At 32.2% G+C, this 23,513-nt stretch overlaps 1 protein-coding gene across 1 annotated transcript; it reads right to left on the minus strand.

The window, feature by feature from the left end:
- Positions 1-185: 185 nt before the first annotated feature.
- Positions 186-22,569, minus strand: LOC111510418 (lamin B receptor). The gene is made up of 5 exons (XM_074177108.1): positions 21,767-22,569; positions 20,852-20,997; positions 11,660-12,466; positions 7,620-8,037; positions 186-3,861 (listed from the first exon to the last, which is right to left on the minus strand). Exons 1-5 carry the CDS (start codon positions 22,275-22,277, stop codon positions 3,584-3,586), a joined length of 2,160 nt encoding a protein of 719 aa, XP_074033209.1. The 5' UTR covers positions 22,278-22,569; the 3' UTR covers positions 186-3,583.
- Between the last annotated feature and the right edge of the window lie 944 nt (positions 22,570-23,513).

Here is a 23,513-nt window from a genome sequence, read left to right on the forward strand (position 1 = left end):
TATCGCCTCAGATTATATTGTTAATTTATTTTTGTGACCTTTAAAACAATGCGGATGATTTTATCCACACTCCTACTTAAGCCTTGTCCTTTCAGCTACCTGACTGCTCTATAGGTTTCATGCTCCTGGAAATATTCTCAAACTTTGATAACTGGGAGGGGTATCACATTGAAAAACATTGTAAATATTGTCTAAAAATTTTTGTTGAAAAACTTATAACCTATTCTTTGATGTATAGAACAAAAGAGTCATACCAAAGTGGAAATTTATAACGTTCACAAATGTGTCGTTTATCATTCCAAATTGAGTTACTCCTCGTTTCAAAACTCAATGAACAGATCTGTTGCTCCGACACTTGACATAGAGATTTGTTCCAATAGAGGCCTTCTGAATAATGAATTATTGTTATCATCATTATGATAAATGCAAGAGATAGTCTTGCTGCATTAGAAAAGTAATAAGTACTCTCAAAATTCACCTGTAGCCAATCACTGGTGGACAGAAGAGTTTGATGTATTTATCAAATAAGAAATCTCTATGAGGAGGTAGGTAGGATCAGATCTGTATAACTACAATAAACTTGGTAATATAATGTGACATCTGAAAATTTTGTACAATTACAATCTTGTCTTATATATTATAAACTTTTTGGGGATTAAATTATTTTGTACAAGTTGATTGCACACAAGTTATATTGAGATCTAAATTGATAAAAAAAATACATCATACAAAAAGTTCATAGAGAGCCTACTGTAACTCAGATATACAAATAGTACTTTGTACTGTTTCAATATGGCTTGCGTTAAAAAATATGTAATAGATCATGTAGTACATAATATAAAATTTCTACATTTGTTTGGTTATACAAATGGAGAATTCACCAACGTGAAACATCTAGCAGAAGAAGAATAAATCATTGGGAGAAAAGATTTTTAAGCCAGACAATTTTAATTACTATTCTTCATGTTTACCAACATGTGAGCTTTCACCCAAGTAAATCTTATCAAAACTATTGAAATTGCGTCCAGAAGATAACGTTCTTGAAATAATTACAGGGTGTTATTAAACAAAAACAATATTCTACACGATTTTTTGTTTTTATTTCTGAAAAAGTGATAAGTAAAACATTAGAAGACATAGTTGTGTTTTTTATACAAGGCCCCGTAATTTTTCCAAGACGTCCAAAGTATTTTCCGAGTTTGTTAACTGCGGCAGACATTATTAAAGGCAATATGGTGAATGCTCGATTCTGCAGCAGTTGTAAACAAAATATCAGTCATGAAAATCTACAATTTCTTCAAAATAGTTTAATCTTTCAAATTTCGTATAAGAATAAACCCTTTGTGATCTAGTCTGAAATCTTAAAACAATTTAATTATGCATTATCGCTATTTCATATTCAATATATTTTTTCCAACAATCATTCAACAATCAAATTTGGAATAACCCTAACGGAAATAAGATATATGGTCCATTTTTCAAAAACAAAACTCTCTTGAGAAAGAAAAAGGCTGTCGCCTGAAAAACATTCTAGAAAAAATGTATATAATACAAAAACACTTCAATGAAATAACATGATCACTTTCCCCATTTTCACTATTTATACACAAAAGACAGTATATTTTTCATATCTTTCAACACCAGCGGAATTTTACAATGGAAAAGATGATAAGAGTATAATCAGATAACTTTAATGAAAACACTTTTGGGTAATTTCCACTAGTTATTTCATTTTTATGACTAGTTTTATTCTATTGTCAAGTATAAAAACTGACTAATACATTTGATATCTAAAAACGTGATAGGGAGATTCTAGGTGAGCTGGATGGGTAGGTAATTAAATGGATAGGGGTGCCAAATATAAAAATTCAACATTGGAGATTATAGAAATTACCGGGGTTGCCAAACTTATAAATTCAAGAGTGGGGACCTACATTAATCGAGTTGCTCGTTTAGAGTTATGAATTTTGAGTTTTAATTGATTTATTGATTTACATGGCTTCAAACAAATCCATTTTTTTTTCCATTTATTACATGTGTTTAGGATTTTGAGATTATCTTTACTTATCTTACCTTTTGATTCTTACAAATGTTCATACATTGTGTTATTATTACTTATGAAAGCTGTTGTATTTAGAAAAGTAATTTTGAATATTTCCTGAAAGTTTACCTGAGTAATTAATGCTACTAAATTTATATGTATTGTGTTCTCTGATATTTGGGTATAATTCACTCATAAGCGTTTTATGTGATATTATCTTTGTTTACTGCAATTTGTTGAATTATTTTCAGTTCATCCTGGATGATATATATATATATATATATATATATATATATATATATATATATATATATATGTATGTATAAAATGGAGTGTGGGGAATACTTTGCAGTATATACAGGCCAAACTGGTAGAAATTTTGACGTAATGCACCATGAACACATCTATTTGGATAAAAAATCTACAATTTATGTTCATCTGCAAGAATCAAAACACAAGCTGAGTAAAGATAAACTCAAAATCCTACACAAAGTAATAAAGGAAAGAAAATGAATTTGTTGGAAGCCATGGAAATCAACGAATCAATTAAAAATCCGAAATATATAACCCTAAATGAGCAACTAGATTTATGTGAGTCTCTACTCTTGAATGTATAAGTTTGACAACCCCGGTAATTTATATAATCTCCAGTGTTTGAATTTTTATATATAGTTGGCACCCCTCTTCATTTAATTATCTCGCCATCCAGCTTACCTACAAACTGCCCATATAACCACGTTTTTAGATTTCAAATGTATTACTCAATTTTTATACTTGATAACGGCATAAAACCCAAAACCGGTCTTAAAATAACTAGTGGAAATTAGATAAAAGCGTTTTCATTCATCTAATTGAAGTGATCATAAATTTCCACAAAATAAACAAGTCATCAATTACATAAAAATAATTAGATAAATTTAACCAGTGCTTGAATAAGGATAACCAAACAAGTATTTTTCTTATATTTTGACAAAATTCATGCAAAAGTATAAAAAACACCCTCTGAATAAAATTAATATTATATCATTATATATAAAGTTCCTCCGTTGTTATTTTAACACATTGGATAAAAATGTTATTACTGGTGTAAATATTACACAATAATTTTTTTTAATATAGTAAAACCTAAATTGTCAATAAAGTAGAGAAAATTGAATTGTGTTTCAAAATATTCTCACGTATATAATTGAAAAACAGTTCAAAATAGAGATAAAAAATGGTTGTTGTTGTACTTAAAATGCTCTTCCTAAATTATAATTTGAAAAGTGTCTTTCAATTCTAAAAAATTTCAGACATAATTATCAAACTGTGGTTGTTCCATCCCACTGTACATAGTTCAACAATTTCCAACATTCAATGAGACTACCAAGAAATGGTGGAGTAGAGTTCATTCGGCAAAGTTAAATCATTTTAAAACTTAATGAAATTTTCATGAAAACGGACTACCAATATTTTCTGGATATGAGTTTCATTGAATTGAAAGTTATAACCTTAGGAGTAATATGTCAAAATATCCAAAAAACTAGGAACGCCCTTCTTACTCTAATAAATCTTAGGTATAAGAACGTATTTGACTCTGTTGCGATATCTGTCCCAGGCAGCTCCGTACTTTTGTTTACAGCGGGCATCATCTCTAATGGCTCGATGAATCAATACAAGGATGTTAATAATTACTGGAACTACAGCTGTTGTCAATAAGGTGAATGGCATCCAAGTCAAATAAATGATGATGTTTCCAAGATAATTGGGATGTCTCACAACACCCCAAAAACTGGAGACGAGCAGTTTCTTTCCTTGAGTAGTTGGGATGGTTTCTAAGTCTGCAAATAATAATATAATCAACAATAATTGAAAATAATAGAAAAACAGCTCATTTCTTGAACAAAACAGAAGATAGACAGGTATCTTATGTCAAAGCTATTTTACGGGTTTGTTGGCAGTGGTGTCCTGGGTTTTTATGCCTAGGACTGCGGTGGGCATTGTCAAAGTTGATGAGGTAAAGGACGAAGTTTTCTAGTTGTACCCACATCAGATACAACATTCAAGATATGAGTCTCGACTTTCATTTATTTGGTGATAAACATGGCTTCATTTCTACTAATTTATTCAAGTAACCTCTTTTTACTAGTGCAATTTAGTGCAGGAAACCAGACTTTATTGATGTTAATTTCATTTTCTTTTCGATTAAAATAGTTTTTGTGTTTTTGAATTTCTATCGCCCCCCCTATAGTGAAAAAACTTCTCACTAAAATGAGCCTGTATAACGTATTCCAAAAACACTTTATTGTGAGATTTTCACTAAATTGTTTTACAAAAACGCAACACGTGTTTCGCCATACAATGGCTTCATCTGGCGTGTCTTTCAAGACACGCCAGATGAAGCCATTGTATGGCGAAACACGTGTTGCGTTTTTGTAAAACAATTTAGTGAAAATCTCACAATAAAGTGTTTTTGGAATACGTTAGTTATGGATTTTCATCAAGTATCGGCCGATTCCATCATATATCTGAGCCTGTATACTCTGAGTGAGTTCAATGTTACTCTTAAGGATTCGCTTGGAGATACCTAGTGCACCTTTTCCACTTTTTATTCCTGTTTCTTTATACGTTAAAGATTTTTAAAATGCATTTCATACTCTACATTTAATTTTATTGTTACATTTACAGCTTTTTTATGTAACTGTGCAATGTAATAGGTGACTTGTCCAAAATATTTGTATTTTTTATGGGCGTAATAAAGTTTGATTCTATTCTATATTTGAGGCGAGCTACTTGGGTGGTAGGTCTGTGTTCTATGAAGCAATTCGGTCATTTAAAAGGCGATAATGTGGGTATATTCTCCAAATGCATCCTACATTACTTTTGGTTAGTCGGTATACCCCAAGCAACAATTTCTCTTCTGTTCAGAGAACCAGAAACTTACAATTTTCTTCATGATTCCAAATCAGCCCGATACAACTAGAAGGGATAAGGTGACACTAAAGATCCTCTGGGATCCTTAGCTGATCTTAAATCCTCCCTAATGAATTTCGCTACCCTGAATACAAATTTCACATTGCATTTCTTCAGAATTCTCTCAATCCAGTCCAGTACATAACATTGTGAACAAAGAACAGGAATGCTTTTCCATTGTCAGGCTCATTTGGAGTTGCTTTGGCAACCTTCACAAAAAAAGCTCGTTCAATTCAACTAATATAAACGAAGTCTCGCCCATCACCAACGGAATAACACTGAGACTCAAACCTTCAATGTATTTTCTGCTATCGCAGTCCTAGATGAAACTATGCATGAAAACCTGCAAACCACACCGAAAAAACCCGGAAAATAGTTTTGACAGTTACATTCGATCGTGAATGTTTACTCTTTAAAAGATAGATAGTATAGAATTACACTTTTCAACGTCTCCTGATGATACCATTTTGTTTGACAAAACTTGAATTGAGAAAAACGTTCTCAGTTTCTGAGTGTGAGGAAATATATTTTTGATAGATTAAAGGAATTGTCTATAACATTCAAATTCTTCCGCTTAGCACATAACGTATACAGTGCATTTTTTTAATGTCCCCCCCTTTATTTTTTGAACGGTCAACTATCGAATTCATTAGGATTTGCTTCGACGATTTCAGTGATGAGAGGGTCAACAGTAGTTTCCAGCATATTCAAATACAGTTCCCCTGTTGAATTTTGATCAATAAATAGAGGTCCTACAATATGGTTTCCCAATATTCCTGCCCAAACGTTAATTTTTTCTGGATATTGGGAATGAGTTTCCCGGAAAAGGTGAGGGTTGGTGTCACTCCAATAACGGTAATTTTGTAACAAATATTGTGGAGATAGTTAGGATGCCTTGCAATGGTTTCCGTAATGATTTCGCAGAATTCTGTTCTTCGATCCAGGTCATCTTCAGTTAATTGGTGTACCATTTTAATTTTATATACGATACCTATTCCTCCTCAAAAGTCTCCAAACAGTAGAAGAAGACACCTTACAAACATTCGCGACGGAATAAGTTGACTGTTCAAAATGTACTACCATGTCACCAATTATTTGCACTAACTGTTCTTCTGGAATGAACGGATGACCTGGGGACTTTTTGTTATGTACACTACCGGTAGTTGTGAATTTGGATACAAGTTCCCTCAAATATTTTCTACAAATAGGACGTTTCGGAAAAAGTTCATTGAAAATCTTTTCAGTCTCATGAAAGTTACGTGTCACACTGTAAATAAAATCACTTCAATTTTTTATTCCAATGGACGAGAATTGACCATTTTATATATTGTTGACGTGGTACCTTTCTACTAGTAAAACCGAAAACTAAATGAGAATATTCTAACTGAACAACGATGTTCATTGTCGTACTGACATTTTTTGTCGTTTTTATAAACAAAAAAATAACTTAATAAAACTTATCGGGTTGTTGGAATTGCCATATGGCAGATAAAAAGGAATATTTCTAGAAATATTGATATTAATGTGTTTGTCTTCAGGAAATTATTAAATGTTCCGCCATTTTGTAGTAGGTAAAGATATTAACTGCATATTCTAGGGTTGTGAAGTATTCGTCAGGAGCTTCAAAATGATGTGTCACAAGACCCCCCTTTCCATTTAATTTTTTCCCAGATGGCGCCCAGTTGCCATCTTGAAAGTTTCATCTGTCAATTTCACTTCAAAATAAAGTATTCATGCATTAATTTCATTATCCAAAATTTCAATTTTTTGAGAGTTGACCCGTTCAAAAAATAAAAGGAGGGACATTAAAGAAATGCACTGTATACTAGCAAGTTAATGTTATAGATTTTTCAGGTTTTTATTCATATGAAGAGCAAATGCACATGTACTTGTAAAGCTCCATGACCTGCTTTTAATACACTGGCCATAATTTCTACATTTTGATTCAAGTTGGAGATATAAAAAATAAAAATAGAGTGATTCAAAATATGATTCTAATTCTATATACCGACTTTGAATGCTAAATTTCGCATTTTTAATTTTTTCTATCACTTTGGTCTATATTGAAACTAAGTATAAGTTAATTTTTTTTATTTGACAATACAAGACAATCCAAACTGATATAGTCAGTTCCTGTGGAATTTTTATTGATAGCCATCAAAAACTCACTTCAACTGAAAACAAGTCGAATTCGCACCTTTATTCAGTAGATACCTGAGAATATGTAAGAATGATGAAAATAACAATTTTATGTTGGGAGGATCGTTGTTAAAACACTGAACCAAAATATGCATTTATTTATATGATGGAATTGCCCGATACTTGATGATATCCATATCTAACGTATTCAAAAAAACACTTTATTCAAGTAAATACACGCCCGAAAAAGCCATTATATGGCAAAACACGTATTGCGTTTTTATAAAATCGTTTAGTGAAAATCTCACAATAAAGTGTTTTTGAATATGTTAGCATTTATTTAATCAGGATTTTGCAAGTGAAGTGACTATTAGCAGAATTTTTCCTTTTCCTTAAATTATTCTGAACTTTCCATATTTCCTTTGTATTGTTCATATTCAAAGTTCTAAAAATTGTGCATCAGCATTTTTTATAATAAATTACTCACATGCCAATCCAGGACTGTAAGGGTTCTTCCTGAATGCGTCCTTCTGATTATTGCTCGCTCTGTATAAAATGTATCCAAATGCAAAAACCATCGAGGACAAGGCCAACTGCAACCCAGATAACTCCACTCCATTGTCGAAAACATACTTCAGAGGAACAGAATTCAAAAATGGAGCAACACAAGAGGACATGACAAGCATATATCCAAATCCCTCTTGTTGAAGGGTGAAGGAAGTTATCCAAGAAGATTCGAAAATCAGCGAATCCAAGTGATAAATTGTCCTCAACACAATGAACACCAGCAAAGTTGGTTGAAGGTTCAGTAGTTTTGGATCAAGAGGTGCAACTTCGTCTTTAGTATTTTCAAGGGTCCAGTGATAGTCCAGGGATTTATACAGAAAAGCAAAGTCAAGCAAAATCTGAAATAATGTTAAAAACATGAATAAATGAATAATAATTTCTGTTTCATTTCAATATCCAAGTGAGTTTTTTAAATAATATCAATGAGCAAAATATAATAAAATAATATAATAAATTTATTTTTGATTATTTTTGGATTATGAAAAAAGCGCCATCTCATTTCACTCCAGAGAATTTCATATCCCAAGAACACTTAAGTATTCTCTTTAATATCATCCTTAAGTGACAGTACTTCAACTCTTTATTTTACTGTGGTATTGATACTGGATCACGAATGTAGCATGTTTGTGCTAGTTGCCTAGTTGCAGTAAATACTGTAAAGATACAGAAAACAATTTCTCAATCGATGGATGATGTAAAAGCTTGTTTACCTTCAACATTATTGGTTTAATGTTTCTGCCAATCTCATGAATAGGACTTTTCAAAACAGAAGAGTTCAAACATTATGAAATCTGTGGAAACTCAAAAACAGCTTTCACAATTGTAATGCTGTTAGGCTCTGGTATCATCTAGGTTAAAGAATACATCACATTACGCTTTTATTAGCAGTTTAAGATGAGGAACATTATCCAAAAAGATTTTGTATACAGGTTTCAGAACAATGCATTGGGTCCAAATATTCAACAATATAAAGAGTACCAAATAACAGCTTTGCATATCAAAGTCAGGCAGAGGTAGCATTGATGCTGGCCAGATGCATCTATGGAAAGAAATGGGGGCTCAAACCAGACAGGATATATTGGCTCTAAACCATGGTAGTTAAATCCATGATAACATATGCATCTATGGTGAAGGCCTAAGATGAAAGAAAAGACTGCTATTAACAAACTAAGCAGGGTGCATTGGAGACACTCTTGAATCTTACTTCTCTATATCTTGTAATGATGGAGAAAGCAAGAGTGGACCAAACACGAAACGGAAGCTAGAATTCACTGTGCGGGGAGAAATCTTTATTTCTCGTAAAGACCGATCAGAGCAGACAAGCTGTTACCTTCCAAATGAAATAGATCTGAAACTTCCGAACGTAATTTTATTCTGAGCGCAGTATATTTTCCACCCTCTTCAGCAGCGGACAAATATTCAGTGTTTAGATAGACTAGAGGTGTTTCCTGGCGTTTAATTGTAGTCAAGCTTGTATTGAAAAACGATTCGTAGTTATGTCATTAATAATCAGATACGCCAGAATGGAATGATTCAATTTGTATCAGAAGTCAAATTCAATAATAAAAACAAACTTTTCAATTTTCTCTAACCCGATTAGAATTGGATTTGTGCAAATAATAATTTTCCAGCTTTATTTTGTACATCCTTATAACGTATTTGATGAAAAGTTTTTAGCACTTTATAAACTAACGATCAAAATAAAGCAGAAAGTGACAACTGACGTAATGTAATGTCAAATTCCGTTTTAAAACCAACCTTACGCTAGTTTTGAATCATCATGAATACATTTCAAGTCATAGTTAATGTGACGTATTGTTTCAACACCATAATGAATGTAATTTGAATCACAGACAAATACGTTTTGAATACATGAGCGCCAGAAAACGCCTCAGTAGAGAGATCTATAGAGATACCAATCTTGATTCTAATTGATTTCAGTATTCCCAAAGCCATATGGTCCTATGACGACTCATGTTCTTTGGCCACATCACTTGTTGGTTCAAGCAGTGCAGAAATGAATGCAGTTAATGTTGTTTCTATTATGTGCGTCTTTTACAATTTATTTCAGATAAATAACGTTCGCAACTACTATGGTCCCTTGCTGGATAACTTTAACTCATTGTGTACAAAATCCGATGAACATTTGACAACACCAAACAAATATCCCCCGTTATTAGTTAGTATCAACAAACCTTCAACTAATAATTTAACGCCTGTGATTGATGAGTATTATTATAGTTTTGAAAACGCTGATTTTAAATTTATACAATATTATTTGGATTTTGTCAATTGGGATCAACTGTTACTCAACAAATCACCCCAAGATATGCTCAATGCTGTCTATGACATAATTTATGAATACAAAATGCTCAACAAAAAAAATTTCCCAGATGGTTCTCATCTGATTTGAAACTTGAAGAAGATAGCCCATTCGGGGCTTGAGCTTGCCAATATGTTCCAAGATTACTTTAGCTCAGTGTACTCTACTTGTCCCGAGTATGAACCTGTGAACTCTCTTCTCTTGTCCGTTTCCAATCTGTGCCTGTCAAATTCCGAAATCTATGAAAGATTAAATAGCTTGAATGCTTCTAAAGGTCCTGCTCCAGATGGTATTCCTCTATCATTTTTTAAGCACTGTAGCTTTGTCCTAGCACGACCTTTACACATTATCTTCAACATCTGTATTGAACAAGACATTTTTCCAGACTTTTAGAAATATAGCTTTGAAACCCCTATACACAAATCTGGCAAAAAGTCTGATATTACAAACTACAGAGCAATCTGCATCCAAAGTAGCATTCCCATAGTTCTAGATTTTCTTATTCTGACACTAATCTTAGATCCATTACTTAATAATTAACAAATTGAATTTCGCTCAGGGAAGTCGACTGAACTCAATCTGCTTGTCTATGTAGATTATCTCTTGACCATCTTAGACGTAGGTGGTCAAGTTCATTCAGTTTCCACAAGCGTTTGACAAAGTCAACCATACTTCATTATTACAAAAACTTACATGAGAATTTACGACACTCTCTTATCTTGGATACAAAGTTATCTCACTAATCAGATACAGATAATTCGAGTTAACGGATTTACATCTTCTGGAAGTTTAGTACCATCAGGTGTTCCCCAAGGATTCCATTTGGGACCATTGCTGTTCAAAGTTTATATGGACGATATTTAGTACTGCTTTTCTAATGCAGAATTTCTAAGCTTCACAGATAATTTGAAAGTTTACAAGAAAATCGATTCACCGGACGACTGTATAGAACTCCAGAGCAAGCTGAACCAACTATCCAGTTGGTGTTTTGACAGTGAAACTTAATACATGCAAATGCCATTTCATAATTTTTAGCTGTAAACATATCCCCTCAACTTTCTCTTATACTATAATCAAGTTCCACTCAGTAATGTTACAGAAATAAAAACTTGGGTTTACTCCTAGGCAACTCTCCCAAAATGCTAAGCTTCCTAAGAAGATGCACCTCAGATTTCACCGATATAAAATGCTATATATGGATATATAAAAAAATGTCTTACAGTATTGTACACCTTTAAAAGGTCTACAAAAAAGTCCGCGATAGTATATGTCTATCATTTTTTATCATTTACTTTTTACGGGAAATGATGGCTTATTTATGAAGCAACTTTAAGCAATACAGCATTAATCCTTATCCAATTAAAGTACCTTAAATACATTGTGCATGGCCCTTTAGAACACGTAATTTAAATAAATATATTGGAAGGTATCAGTAATTGCGCGGTACGGGCCGGGAACCGGCGGTGCGTGCCTATAAAAAGCGCGTCACAGGCCGCGCTTCGCCTTATAGCACTTTATGATTAGCAGTGATCACGCGCTTTAATATGTCTATTCACTATCAGCATTGTAGCCGGGGCGAACATTATTTAATTAATGAAACGAAATCAAAGGAAATAATTCCAATAAAATATACTCACCGTGCCTATAACAACTCCTCTGAAAAACAGAATCTTTAAATCCAGTAGGTTCAACCATCTGGGAGTCACTTCTTGTCCCATGAAGAATCCATATATTCTGTTTTTGCCAACTGCATGGACATTCAGTGCACTAACAGGTACATAAAAACTTCTTATGTAAACCGCTATAGAGACAGCAAATCCAAATAATATTGATGCGACTAACAAGTGAAAAACGTGATCAACAACATAATCAGCAACATGAATATTCTTCAGCTCCAAGCCAACAGCGATCAATAAGAATACTACAAAACCAAGGAATCCGTTCAAAACATAGTTGACTTTTCCATGTTTATTTGGAAGACTACTAACTTTTTTGCCACCTGTAGGTAAAGCAGAAAGAATGGCTAAAATTACGACATATGCTGTAAAGCCAAGGAAAGACTTTGAATCAAAATACATATCAAGAGACTTGAGCTCGTCTAACACTGGCAAGCTTTCAAAAGAACATTGTGATTCGCAACGAAAAATGTATAAACTCAAAATGGTGAGTGGTATTGCTAGAATAAGAAACAGAGATCCATATAGCCCTCCGAACTCGGCAGTTTTTCTACTTGAAGAATGTTCTTGAAGGTCGGTCTTCAAATGTTTTTCATGTAGTTCATCCTCATCGGAAAATTCGCCCAATCGTTTGGTAACAGTTACGGAGTCAAAATGTTTCAAATGTACTACCCGTTCAACCTCCCGGGATTGGGAAGAACGGGTGAATCTACGTACCAACCCAAAGGTATTTACTTCATCAGATACAATCGATGGCTTCATGTCAAGCTGAAAAAAAAAAAAAATTATCAATAATATCCGCCAAAATAATATATAATGTTTTGATTGGCTTATGGAACCGCAAAATCTGGAAGCCAATCAAAACATTGACGCCAGCCGTGAAAATGATACAATTACAAATAAATCTAAAAGGCATTGTTATGTGGCATTCGAATTTTGATGCGATTTCACGGGTGGTCTTCTTTGGTTATAATCTCCAAGCTGACTAAAGATGACTGCGGCAGTTAAAGTACTCTTCTTGGCGTGTCAACTGAAAAGTTTGGAGATTATAACTAAAGAAGACCACCGCAAAACCTGGAAGCCAATCAAAACATTGACGCCAGCCGTGAAAATGATACAATTGCAAATAAATCTAAAAGGCATTGTTATGTGGCATTCGAATTTTGATGTGATTTCACTCCATTACTAGGAATCTACTTAACTATGAAATTTATATATAAAATTCTGAATAACTATCACCTTCATATTGTTCTAAATTCATTAGTGTAAATTGAATAGAGCAAAAATATGCCACAAGAAATCATACTAATTTGCATTTATGCAGAATAAATAGGAGAAGTGCCATGAATTCTTTATTTTTCAAAGGGTTTGATGCTTGCAATAAATTACCAAATGAAATTAAATCTAGTCCATCATTAAGTATTTTTAAAAAACAGTTATTGAAATCCATCCATAATGCTAGATAGAATAATACTTGGTAAGATAATATTAATAAATATAGTATTTGTATGTTGTTTTCTGCTTTTTATCATTGTATTGGAGCTGCACCTATATTGCAATGTATTTTTAATAGCATATGTCATTATTTTTCAAACTATTATTTTCAAATTATATCTACATTTTAAGTTTTTTATAATTATTTTCAATTTCTATAATGTTAGTAATATGTTTTATATAATATTGTATATTAGGGTTACCTATTTCAATAAATATATTCTTCTTATTCTTGTTCTGAAGAAAATTTGATTGGTAGAATTTTGCATTCCCATTGTCTAAAAAGTTTTAGCTTATTTGAAACCTAAGAGAAGATAGGTGAATGAATTAGGCATTAAAAATGATGAGACCACATTTAGAAAAATTTTATTGCAACAGCTGAATAATGAAATCTCAAGCTACTGATTTGGATTTAGACAAGATCTACATTCCTCCTTTCACAATTCACTTGAACAAACTTAAAAAATTCAAACTGAATATAGGAAATTGTATTCAGTAGATAACTATGTATGTAGAAGAATGACGGGGTATTGAAGAAAAAACATAATTTACGTTTTTAATATAAATTGATTTGAAATCCCCGAAAAAAATTTTTTTAAATTAAAATGATTAAACGAATATACCAATTTTATTAAACAAAAAACTGAAAATTACAGAAATTAACATACAAGAAACTACCAAAAAAATAAAAAAAATTAAATATTAATAAAAGCTGAAAAAAATTAAAAAATATTAACAAAAAATGAAAAATAAAAATTAAAAGATTCCAAACCAAGTTCGTCTCGACGTTTCGATTGTTAGTATCCACAATCGTCTTCGGGTGAAAAGATTCCAAACCAAGTTACGTCACGACGTTTCGATTGTTAGTATCCACAATCGTCTTCGGGAGATAAGCAGTTATTACCCGAAGACGATTGTGGATACTAACAATCGAAACGTCGTGACGTAACTTGGTTTGGAATCTTTTAATTTTTATTTTTCATTTTTTGTTAATAATATTTTTCAATTTTCTTCAGCTTTTATTAATATTTCAATTTTTTTATTTTTTTGGTAGTTGCTTGTATGTTAATTTTTGTAATTTTCAGTTTTTTGTTTAATAAAATTGGTAAATTCGGTTAATCTTTTTGATTTTTTAAAATTTTTTTTTAGGGATTTCGAATCAATTTATATTATATTAAACAATGGAAGTCCGAACTGATGAAATACACCACGAAACACTGTCAAATCTACTGAATACTTTATGAACGTGTCCGTATCCCACATCGATGAAACCTAGAGACCAGTTCAGTTCATGATACGTATCGAGTAGTCGAATTGTAAATCAGCTCCAAGCAAAACACGTATTTGTGTCGATCCTTCATTTAAAACTTTTATAAAATTTTTACGGTTTGTCAAATGAAGTGTAAACTATTAGAAAATGAAACAATGAGCTCCACAAGAAGCAAACAAGAACTGCAATCCATCATCAAAGATACCATCACCGAGCTATTCTCGAGTGAGGAATTTGTCATGAATATAACAAAAACCATAGCAGCTAGGATCGAACAAAAAACAAAGCAACTTGAAAAAGAAGTAAAAACCATGGATTATAAAATAAAAATATTAGAGATAAAAATCGATTCTCTCCAACAAGAACGAATTAATAATATATGTTTATACAGGGTGAATGAAGAAACCGGGGAGAATCTGAAAAAAAAAGTAGTGAAATTGTTGAACGAGAATATTGACTCCTCCTTACAGGACGAGCATTTATTAGACATATACAGAATAGGCAAAATCAATAATAGCCCCCAAGATAAAACAAGAGCAATCATAGTGAAATTAACATCCTACAACCGTAAATTGGCCATACTGAAAAAGTTAAAAAATGAAAGGAAAAAACATCTTCATTACCGAAGACCTAGTGAAAAGCAGACAAACCTTACTAATGAAAAGTAAAGATATTTTCGGAAAACTAAATGCATGGTCTTTCAATGGACAAATCTATGTGAAAATTGAGGGAAACACTAAAAAAATCTATAGCCATCGAGATTTAGAAATATACTGTTCGAGCTAAAAAGTTAAATTAAGGAGCCTGATTAGAATGATTTCAATATTTTTATTTTGTATTTCATATTTTCATTTTATTATAGTTTCTCATTAGTAAATTAATTTCTCATCAATGATCGACTTTCTCAATGAATTGGATGAGCACGCGGAGAGGGAGGCAAAGGTATATAATGGTTTATTCGAAAACACAGAACGGTTCAGTGGTAAGCATTTATTCAATATTACTCATCTGAACATTAGAAGCTTAAAAAAAAATTCGATGAATTGCTCTTGTATTTAGAATCTATTTCTGTTAACAATTTGAATATAATTGTTCTCACGGAATCATGGAGAGTGGACGACATAAGTAACTTTGAAATACCAAATTTTGATATTGTATATAACGAATCCTACTTTAATCAGAACGACGGTGTGGTTGTCTATATAAAAAATGGTCTGGATTACATAACCGATGTAAAACATTTTAGTGAAACTAAAATATTAGAATTTCTGTATACATTAGAGAGCACGTCATTCATACTAACGACATGTTATAGTCCACCCTCTATAAATTTGGAATTGTATCTGAAAGAATTAGAGAACTACTTCACACAACAAGCTAGTGTCGACAATATTAAAAATATTCATAGGCCATATCAATATTATTATCCTGGATACCACTGACAAAAAGGTTAATGATTACATTTGTATTATGGCATATCAAGGATTTTTTTCTTATATTGATAAACCAACCAGAAGGACAGAAACATCCTTGACTTTGATTGATCATATTTTCGTGAAAATGTCCAATGAAAGTGAAAAAAAAATTTTTGTTTCAACTCTTCAGTATTCACCTTAAACTTGACTGATCATTATATGTTGTTACTATCTATCGAACTTCCCAGTCAAACAACTGAATATAGAAAAGAACAAAAAAACACATATATCAACTATTTCAAATTCGAAAAACTTATTTCAAAAGAAAAATGGAAACCGGTGTTGACAACACAGGATCCAAAGTTAGCCTACAACAAATTTATAAACAAGATATCTGAAACCATTGCAAGATGTAGCAAAACAAATAAAAACGAAAATAATAAAAATCATAAAAAATTTAAACCATGGATGACACAGGGTCTACTTTATTCCATCAGACACAGAGATCTACTGAAGAAAAAGTTCAATGAATCTAAAACTCTAAATTCCAAAACAGAGTATAAAACCTACAGAAATTATCTTAACTCACTTCCTAAAATAACTAAAAATGATTACTATATGAATAAAATAAAAGAGGCAAATAAAAATAAAAAAAAATCTGGCAGCAAATCAATGAAATAACAAATAAAAAAACTTACTCTAGTAACAGGACCCAATATGATATAATAGATGAAACGGGAGACAAAATTGTAGATGATCTCAACAAAGCTGATTATTTCAATAAATTTTTTACTAATATTGGCCTGAACATGGAAAGTAAAATCGATAAAACAACTACTCCCATCCCTGAACAGCAAATAAATATTCAAGAGTCCCTATTTCTCCATTCAGTAACACGCAATGAACTAATAAATCTTATTTCTGTTAAAAAAACAATACTTCTACTGGCCCCGATAAAGTACCTGTTTATTTAATAAAAAAATGTCACCAATACTTTCTTGATCCCCTATGTCATATATTCAACCAATGTTTTGTGAATGGCTTGATTCCTAATAATTTCAAAGAAGCCATCACAACGCCTATTTTCAAATCCGGAAACAAAAAATTTGTAACAAACTATAGACCTATATCGGTAATTAATAACTTTGCGAAACTTTTTGAAAAATGTATAAAAAATAGATTTGTAAATTTTCTGGAAAAACATCAGATTCTATCACCTTGCCAATATGTATTCAGAGGAAATATGTCAACTGAAAACGCCGTTTTTCACTTGGTGATTAAAATACTGAATAAAGCTATCGAAGAGAAAAAATGTCTAACGGTGTTCTTAGGTTTGTCCAAAGCCTTCGACACTGTTAATCATGATATTTTGTTACAAAGGTTAGGAAATGTGAGAGTGAGGGGTAAGGCTCTAGAACTACTAGCTGATTATTTACAAGACCGAACCCAAAGGGTCAAAATAAACGACACTAATAGCCAGTCACAACCAGTCGCCATGGGTGTTCCCCAGATCACTGGCATGGGTCCAATTCTATTTCTAATATATATTAACAGCATTTACAACCTGAAGGACTTCGATGGTGATATTGTTTCATTTGCCGATGATACGGCATTGATTTTCTATGGTAACACATGGGACTCTACTTATGCAAAAGCACAAAATGGATTGAACATTATATTCACGTGGCTGAATTTGAGTCTCCTGAATCAAAACGTCGATAAAATAAAATTCTTAACCTTTTCATCAACAATAAGAAACCAACCACTAGAGGGAAACATTTTCATACATACTCCCAATTGCCAAACTCCTTTAATTTGTTCTTGTCCACATATAAAGAAAACAAATACAATAAAATTTCTGGGTGTGATACTTGACCAACATGTACGCTGGGACAAACATGTAGATTTTCTCGTGAAAAGACTTAGAAAACTTATTTTTAAATTCTACCAACTCAGAAACATACTAAATAAACATTTATTACTGATGACATACGATGCATTAGCTGAATCAGTTATAAGGTACTGTATTATTGTTTGGGGTGGGTTGAATAAAACACACTTACATAATCTTCAAGTGATACAAAATACATTTCTTAAAATAGTATTGAAGAAAGATAGAAGACATCCAACTGACAGCTTATATAAGGAGGCTAGTTTATTCAATATCAGAAAATTATATACCTATTAGTGTGTACTATGGACGTTGAACTCGTCTCTCATATATCTGACACACATACACGACATCCGAGCCAAATCCGAGAAAACAATTAGTGTTCCTTTTTGTAAAAACGTATATACCCAAAGGTTTGTTACTTACTTTGGACCGAAAATTGCCAACCAAGTTTCCATTGAATTAAGAAATATAAAAAAATTAATGGACGCAAGAAAACAATTAGATCCTTCATTGATCACAACTATGATTTCTTAAAAGAAATATTTGAATCAACTCAGTGAATCATGTCTGAATTTTTTTTTATTTATCACACACCTGCCTCCTCTTCGCCTTATTGTCTAGTTCAATACTTCTTCAGGTTAATCATTGCTTTCTATTATTTTTTTTATTATAATATAATATATATATATATATATATATATATATATATATATATATATATATATATATATATATCGGCATTTTTAGAAGTCATGATTATCGAAGAAAAAAATTGAAATTAATTTTTATTTCGAAAACGTAACAGATAGGTATAGGGAAATATCAAGAAAAGTTGTCGGGCAATTGTTGGAGATTCCAAAAATAATATTATATAAGTTGCTACTGCTTTCTCATAGAAGCGGCAACACCGCATTGTCGAAAATATTTTAGTTGGCTAGAGAATGTCCGAATATGCCCTCCATTAAATTTTCAAAGTGATCCGTTGTCTGGTTCACCAGAAACGTCTAATGTGCCATCCACCGTGAATCAGCCTGTATATATTTATAAATTTCTATTTCTTACCGAAAGGAATCAATAGTTTTTTTTTCTCACATTCATGGTTGTGTTCAGATCTGGGAATATACGCAACACAAGCTTTGCTTAGGCGTTTTCCAAGAACTGAACAATACTACTTATTTATTGTTATTTATTTATTTTTTAATTTTTTTAATATACTGTAATTATCATTGAAGATATACTAACATCTATGTTATATGTTATATGTATGTGAATTGAATAAATTGATTGATTGAACTGGATCAGCGAGCTTAAGAGGAACTTACCCAAGCCTAAGGTCTCATTAAATTTCCACCTTAGTATGTACCTTTGAACTTATTTTTCATTGAAACATTAGGTATATACAAAATACTATGCCTCAGAATTTTCATAGCGTTCATGGAAAAGCGTTCAACAGAACATGAATTGTAGTGGACCATAAACAGAAAAGGGTATCTTAGCTTTGATGACCTACAAGTTCCATTCTGTATCTTTCTATATACAGACATTTCAAACTTTAAAAGTCTAGGGCCTCTCTGTTATCGGAAAGTATAACTATCTTGAAGATTAAAATAACTTTTTTGATCTTTTCACTATACAAGAGCTCCTTCTGGTGTGTTAAATACCAATTAACCTTAGGTAAAAACTTTATCTAAAAAATAAGTTATTTCATACCGAAAATGCCTGAAGAAGCCATTGTGTAGTAAAACACGTGACACGATTTTGTGAAGTGTTAATAATAATATGTAATCGTGGATTTTCATCAGGTAGTTAACCAATTCTATCACACATCTAACAGATAATAAAAAATGCTAACTCCATGGTGATTCCTCTAGTGACATCTCTAAGGTGTTGGCGTCATCTATGCACCACTATTATTGTAGATTACTTTATTCATCAGGTGTGAACTCTATATTTGGTTAGCTGTACTTTATTGCTATTTCAAACAGCACTGAGTTCTGATTGGCAACTACCGAAATTTCAGGACATTCACGACCAACCTGTAAAGGGGACTAAACTCCGGTGAATTGATTTTCTTCTTGAGAAAATTGAATGTGCCATGTCAATGAATCCATTGTGTGATTGAGGTAAAGTTCCAGATCTGTACCAAAAGAAAGTCCTATGGATCAGTATCGATTGGAAGAATGAGTATTTTATACAGAGAAATCAAGTCCACCATGGCTTCTGTTTTTTGAAAGTTATATTTATCAATGATTAATAAAAAATGCTCTACTTTTTTTCATTTTGTTAGGGTTGTACCTAAGGATAGGCTTTTTGGTTTCATCTCATGAAGTATTGTAGTTTTTCTGCAGCATCAAACAAAATCACAGGTTTTATCATTTCCTAGCCTGCTGTTTGTTTATTTTCAAGGGTTCTACCAGCTGAAATCTAAAATTTTAAAATTTTATTTTGGAGATGGTTTCTGTTGACAAGATGTATGGATTTGGCATTCTGCATATTTCTCTTGGCGGGATTCTTGTATAGTGGTTTTACCCAAACACAACTGCCTTCACCAGAGAGAAACTTAATTTTCATTTGTATTCCACAAGTGCAGCACATTCAGCGCTGGATACTTTTATTTTATTTAAGTACACTGGGTGAAAAAAACTCAAGTATGCATATCAAAGTTTTAACAGGTGACCTTATACCTCCCGACTCCTATTGATAAGGTTTATACATGATTATTTCATCTGATCTCATTAAAAGGGATCAATGGCAAAGTTCTGTTATCTGTCAGATTACATCTTTTACCTAGGTTTTGCCAAAGAGTTCAATTTAAGAAGTTACATATATCATCAAACTAAAAGGGCTGAATCTATGGTAATCAAAATTTACCTACAAGTAAACTTCACAACATGAAGTTTTTTTTAGGAAGTTATTTTCTCCTCAAATCATCTTTGCATATTTTGAAGTCAGTAGAGTGGATTCAACTGCAGCAATACAATATCTTTTGATAAAATACATATCAAGAGATCTCCAATAATTTGAACTCATTATACAACACAATTAATACTGGTATAACTTATATTTCCACTTTCGCTTACCTCTAGTTCTGGGTCTGTTATTTCATTAGTTTGTCTAGTTCGGCCCCTAACTGTGGCTTTGGGTTTCTCTTTCACCTCGGGGATACTTTCTGGGTTATCAGAATCAGTGTCAGTATTCATAACTGTTTGTTTCTTTGAAGGTGCTTCTATAACAAAATTTCATTACATTTACAGTGACTACCAATAAATTTTGACAAATTATAATAAGAATATAAAATATTTCCTTTTGGTTTAACCTTACAGCTCAAGGGTGTTGTGCAAAAGCAAACATTGGTGCTCAAGCATTTTATGATTAAAACAATGGATTATATGTTAATATCAATTAAACATTTTTCATAACATTTTTACCTAAAAGCTCAGTTACGATCCTAGGAGTTACAATAGACCATAAATTTACTTGGGAAGGATACGTTAATAAGTTGGTAGCCAAATTGAGCTCCGTTTGGTTTTTATTGGAGCAATTTTGAAATATAGTTAGATTTGATATATTGAAAATGGTATATTTTGCCCATGTTCAGAGTGCTTTGTCATATGGCCTCATTTTCTGGGGATATTCAAGTTATACAAATGGTGCATTCATTATGCTGAAAAATATCAAGATATATGATGCGAGTGTTGCCTCTATTGTTCAAGAAGTCTGGAATCCTAACCCTGCCTATCTCTATATATTCAAACTTATAAATTTAAACAACAACAAAATATTCCCTTTTTTGAATTGCAATGTCTATCAAGCAATATTACATATATTACAAAAATGATCCTTTATAATTCAAAAGTGAGTTTCCTAAATGATTCATTTTTGACATTTTTGTCTTTCAATGTATCTCCTAAACAACAAATTTTGACTTCAGTTTCATTATCAATGTTTCACCATGAAATTGAAATTTCCTGCATTTCAAAATATTACCTTATTACCTTTTTCTTTGTCAACTGACAATTCTTTCATGCTTCTTGCTGGAGAACGACGAATTGGACTTCGTCTTGAAGGAGTACGGACAGGTGTAGACGTAAAAGTAGGCGAAGCATTCCTTTGTCTGGTTGGACTACGAACTCTGTTGCTCATTCGGGTTGGAGTAGGAGGTCTCACTATCGGAGTTTCAGACTTCATTCTAACAGGGCTTGTGTCACTTTTCAGTCTACCAGGACTTTTTGGCCTCCCTGGACTTTTTGGTCTCCCTGGACTTTTTGGCCTCCCTGGACTTTTTGGTCTTCCTGGACTTTTTGATCTGCCTGGACTTTTAGACTTGGTGGGGGTGGTTGGGCTTTTAGGTCTCCCCACATTTTTCTGTCGAGTGGGGCTTTTAGATCGTCCTGGACTTTTAGGTCTCCCAGGGCTTTTCTGTCGCGTAGAAGCCGCCTTTTTTTCTACGTTCTCAACATCATCTCGATCAGAATTTTTGTTGGCAGTTTTCGTTTTGCCCACCATTCCAAACAATTTCAATATTTAAAAAAATAATCTGTGAAATATCAACAAAACAAATTCAAGGAAGGTTAGATTTTGAAAACTTGTTTGAAGAGAGGCGCGAAAAGTCAAAATTAGCTTTCAATTTATTTCTTACAAAATAAGTTAAAGTTTTGACCGATGTATATTTCACGTGGGAAAAAGTTCTATAACGATAAATAAAGAGATAACCAAATTATTGAAACACACTTCAAAACTTCGTTAAAAAACTTAATAAAGCGACGCCAACAAAATGACGCTTGACGCTACTTTTTAATCATCTGTGATTGTGATTGGTGTAGACCTGTAGAACAGCAGAGTAGCAGAGGAACAATATTTTCAAATGAAGATATTCAACTTCTCATGACCTTGAAATGAAAGAGGGCAGTTCTCAATCATTCCATCCTTGTTATCAAGTGAATGAAGATAAATATTAGTGAAAATGGTAAAAGTACCAAAAAAAGTAGAGACTATTCATAATGTATTCGAGATAAATATGGGTACTATGGTATCATTGAAGTTTCTTTATTTAGTTTTTGAGAAAATTATTTCGAAATGATTTTGTAAAACTGTAAAAATCCACAGGATTATGAAACAGTACTGATGAAATATATCACATATAGTGGGAGAGAAAGGTTTTGGCTTTCTAGTTCTCTATCTTGATAAAAAAAAATGTGGGAATCCTTCAAAGAAAGGAAGGAAGCAATCAATCGATCGAGAGCGCATTTTCTTCCAGTTTGTGTCTGAAAGTTACTTCTTTGCATAATTTACATATCTTTGTAAAGAGTTACTTTTTTGAAATTAATTACTTCCTTTAATTCTTTGGAAGGTTCCCACATTTTTTTGTATTAAGATGGAGAAGAAGAAAGTCAAAAACCTTTCTTTCCCAAAAGTTAACCTGTACTAAAAATATACCCCTTTCAATTTAAGTCACATAGTGTTCGATCACGATCACCGGTTTGACACATACTATACTATCACTAAAGATCTAATTCAAATCAATGTAGAATAAATTACATAGTTTGAAATATTATTGTCAATAGGTAATTTCTTCAGATAACTTTAGATTTTACTAAGTTTGAGAAAGTGTATACAGTGATTGAAAATCAAAAATAAAATTTCATATATCAATTCTCTCGGTTAGTTCACAGTAATGTTCAGTATGAGCATCTAGAATACCCCTCTTTTGAAATATCAAATACCAATATATAAATTAATGAA

This window comes from Leptinotarsa decemlineata, unplaced genomic scaffold (genome assembly GCF_025532065.1).
Source record: "Leptinotarsa decemlineata unplaced genomic scaffold, Ldec_3_MD MMD2_tig00002159_RagTag_RagTag, whole genome shotgun sequence".
NCBI classification, from domain to species: domain Eukaryota; kingdom Metazoa; phylum Arthropoda; class Insecta; order Coleoptera; family Chrysomelidae; genus Leptinotarsa; species Leptinotarsa decemlineata.

Coding starts and splice junctions, on each gene's coding strand:
- LOC111510418 (XM_074177108.1), bottom strand. CDS start 22,277: ATGGTGGGCAAAACGAAAACTGCCAACAAAAATTCTGATCGAGATGAT. Junction 12,467..20,851: donor TAACAGACCCAGAACTAGAG/GTAAGCGAAAGT, acceptor TTTTTTTTTCAG/CTTGACATGAAGCCATCGAT. Junction 3,862..7,619: donor TTACAGTCCTGGATTGGCAT/GTGAGTAATTTA, acceptor TATTATTTGCAG/ACTTAGAAACCATCCCAACT.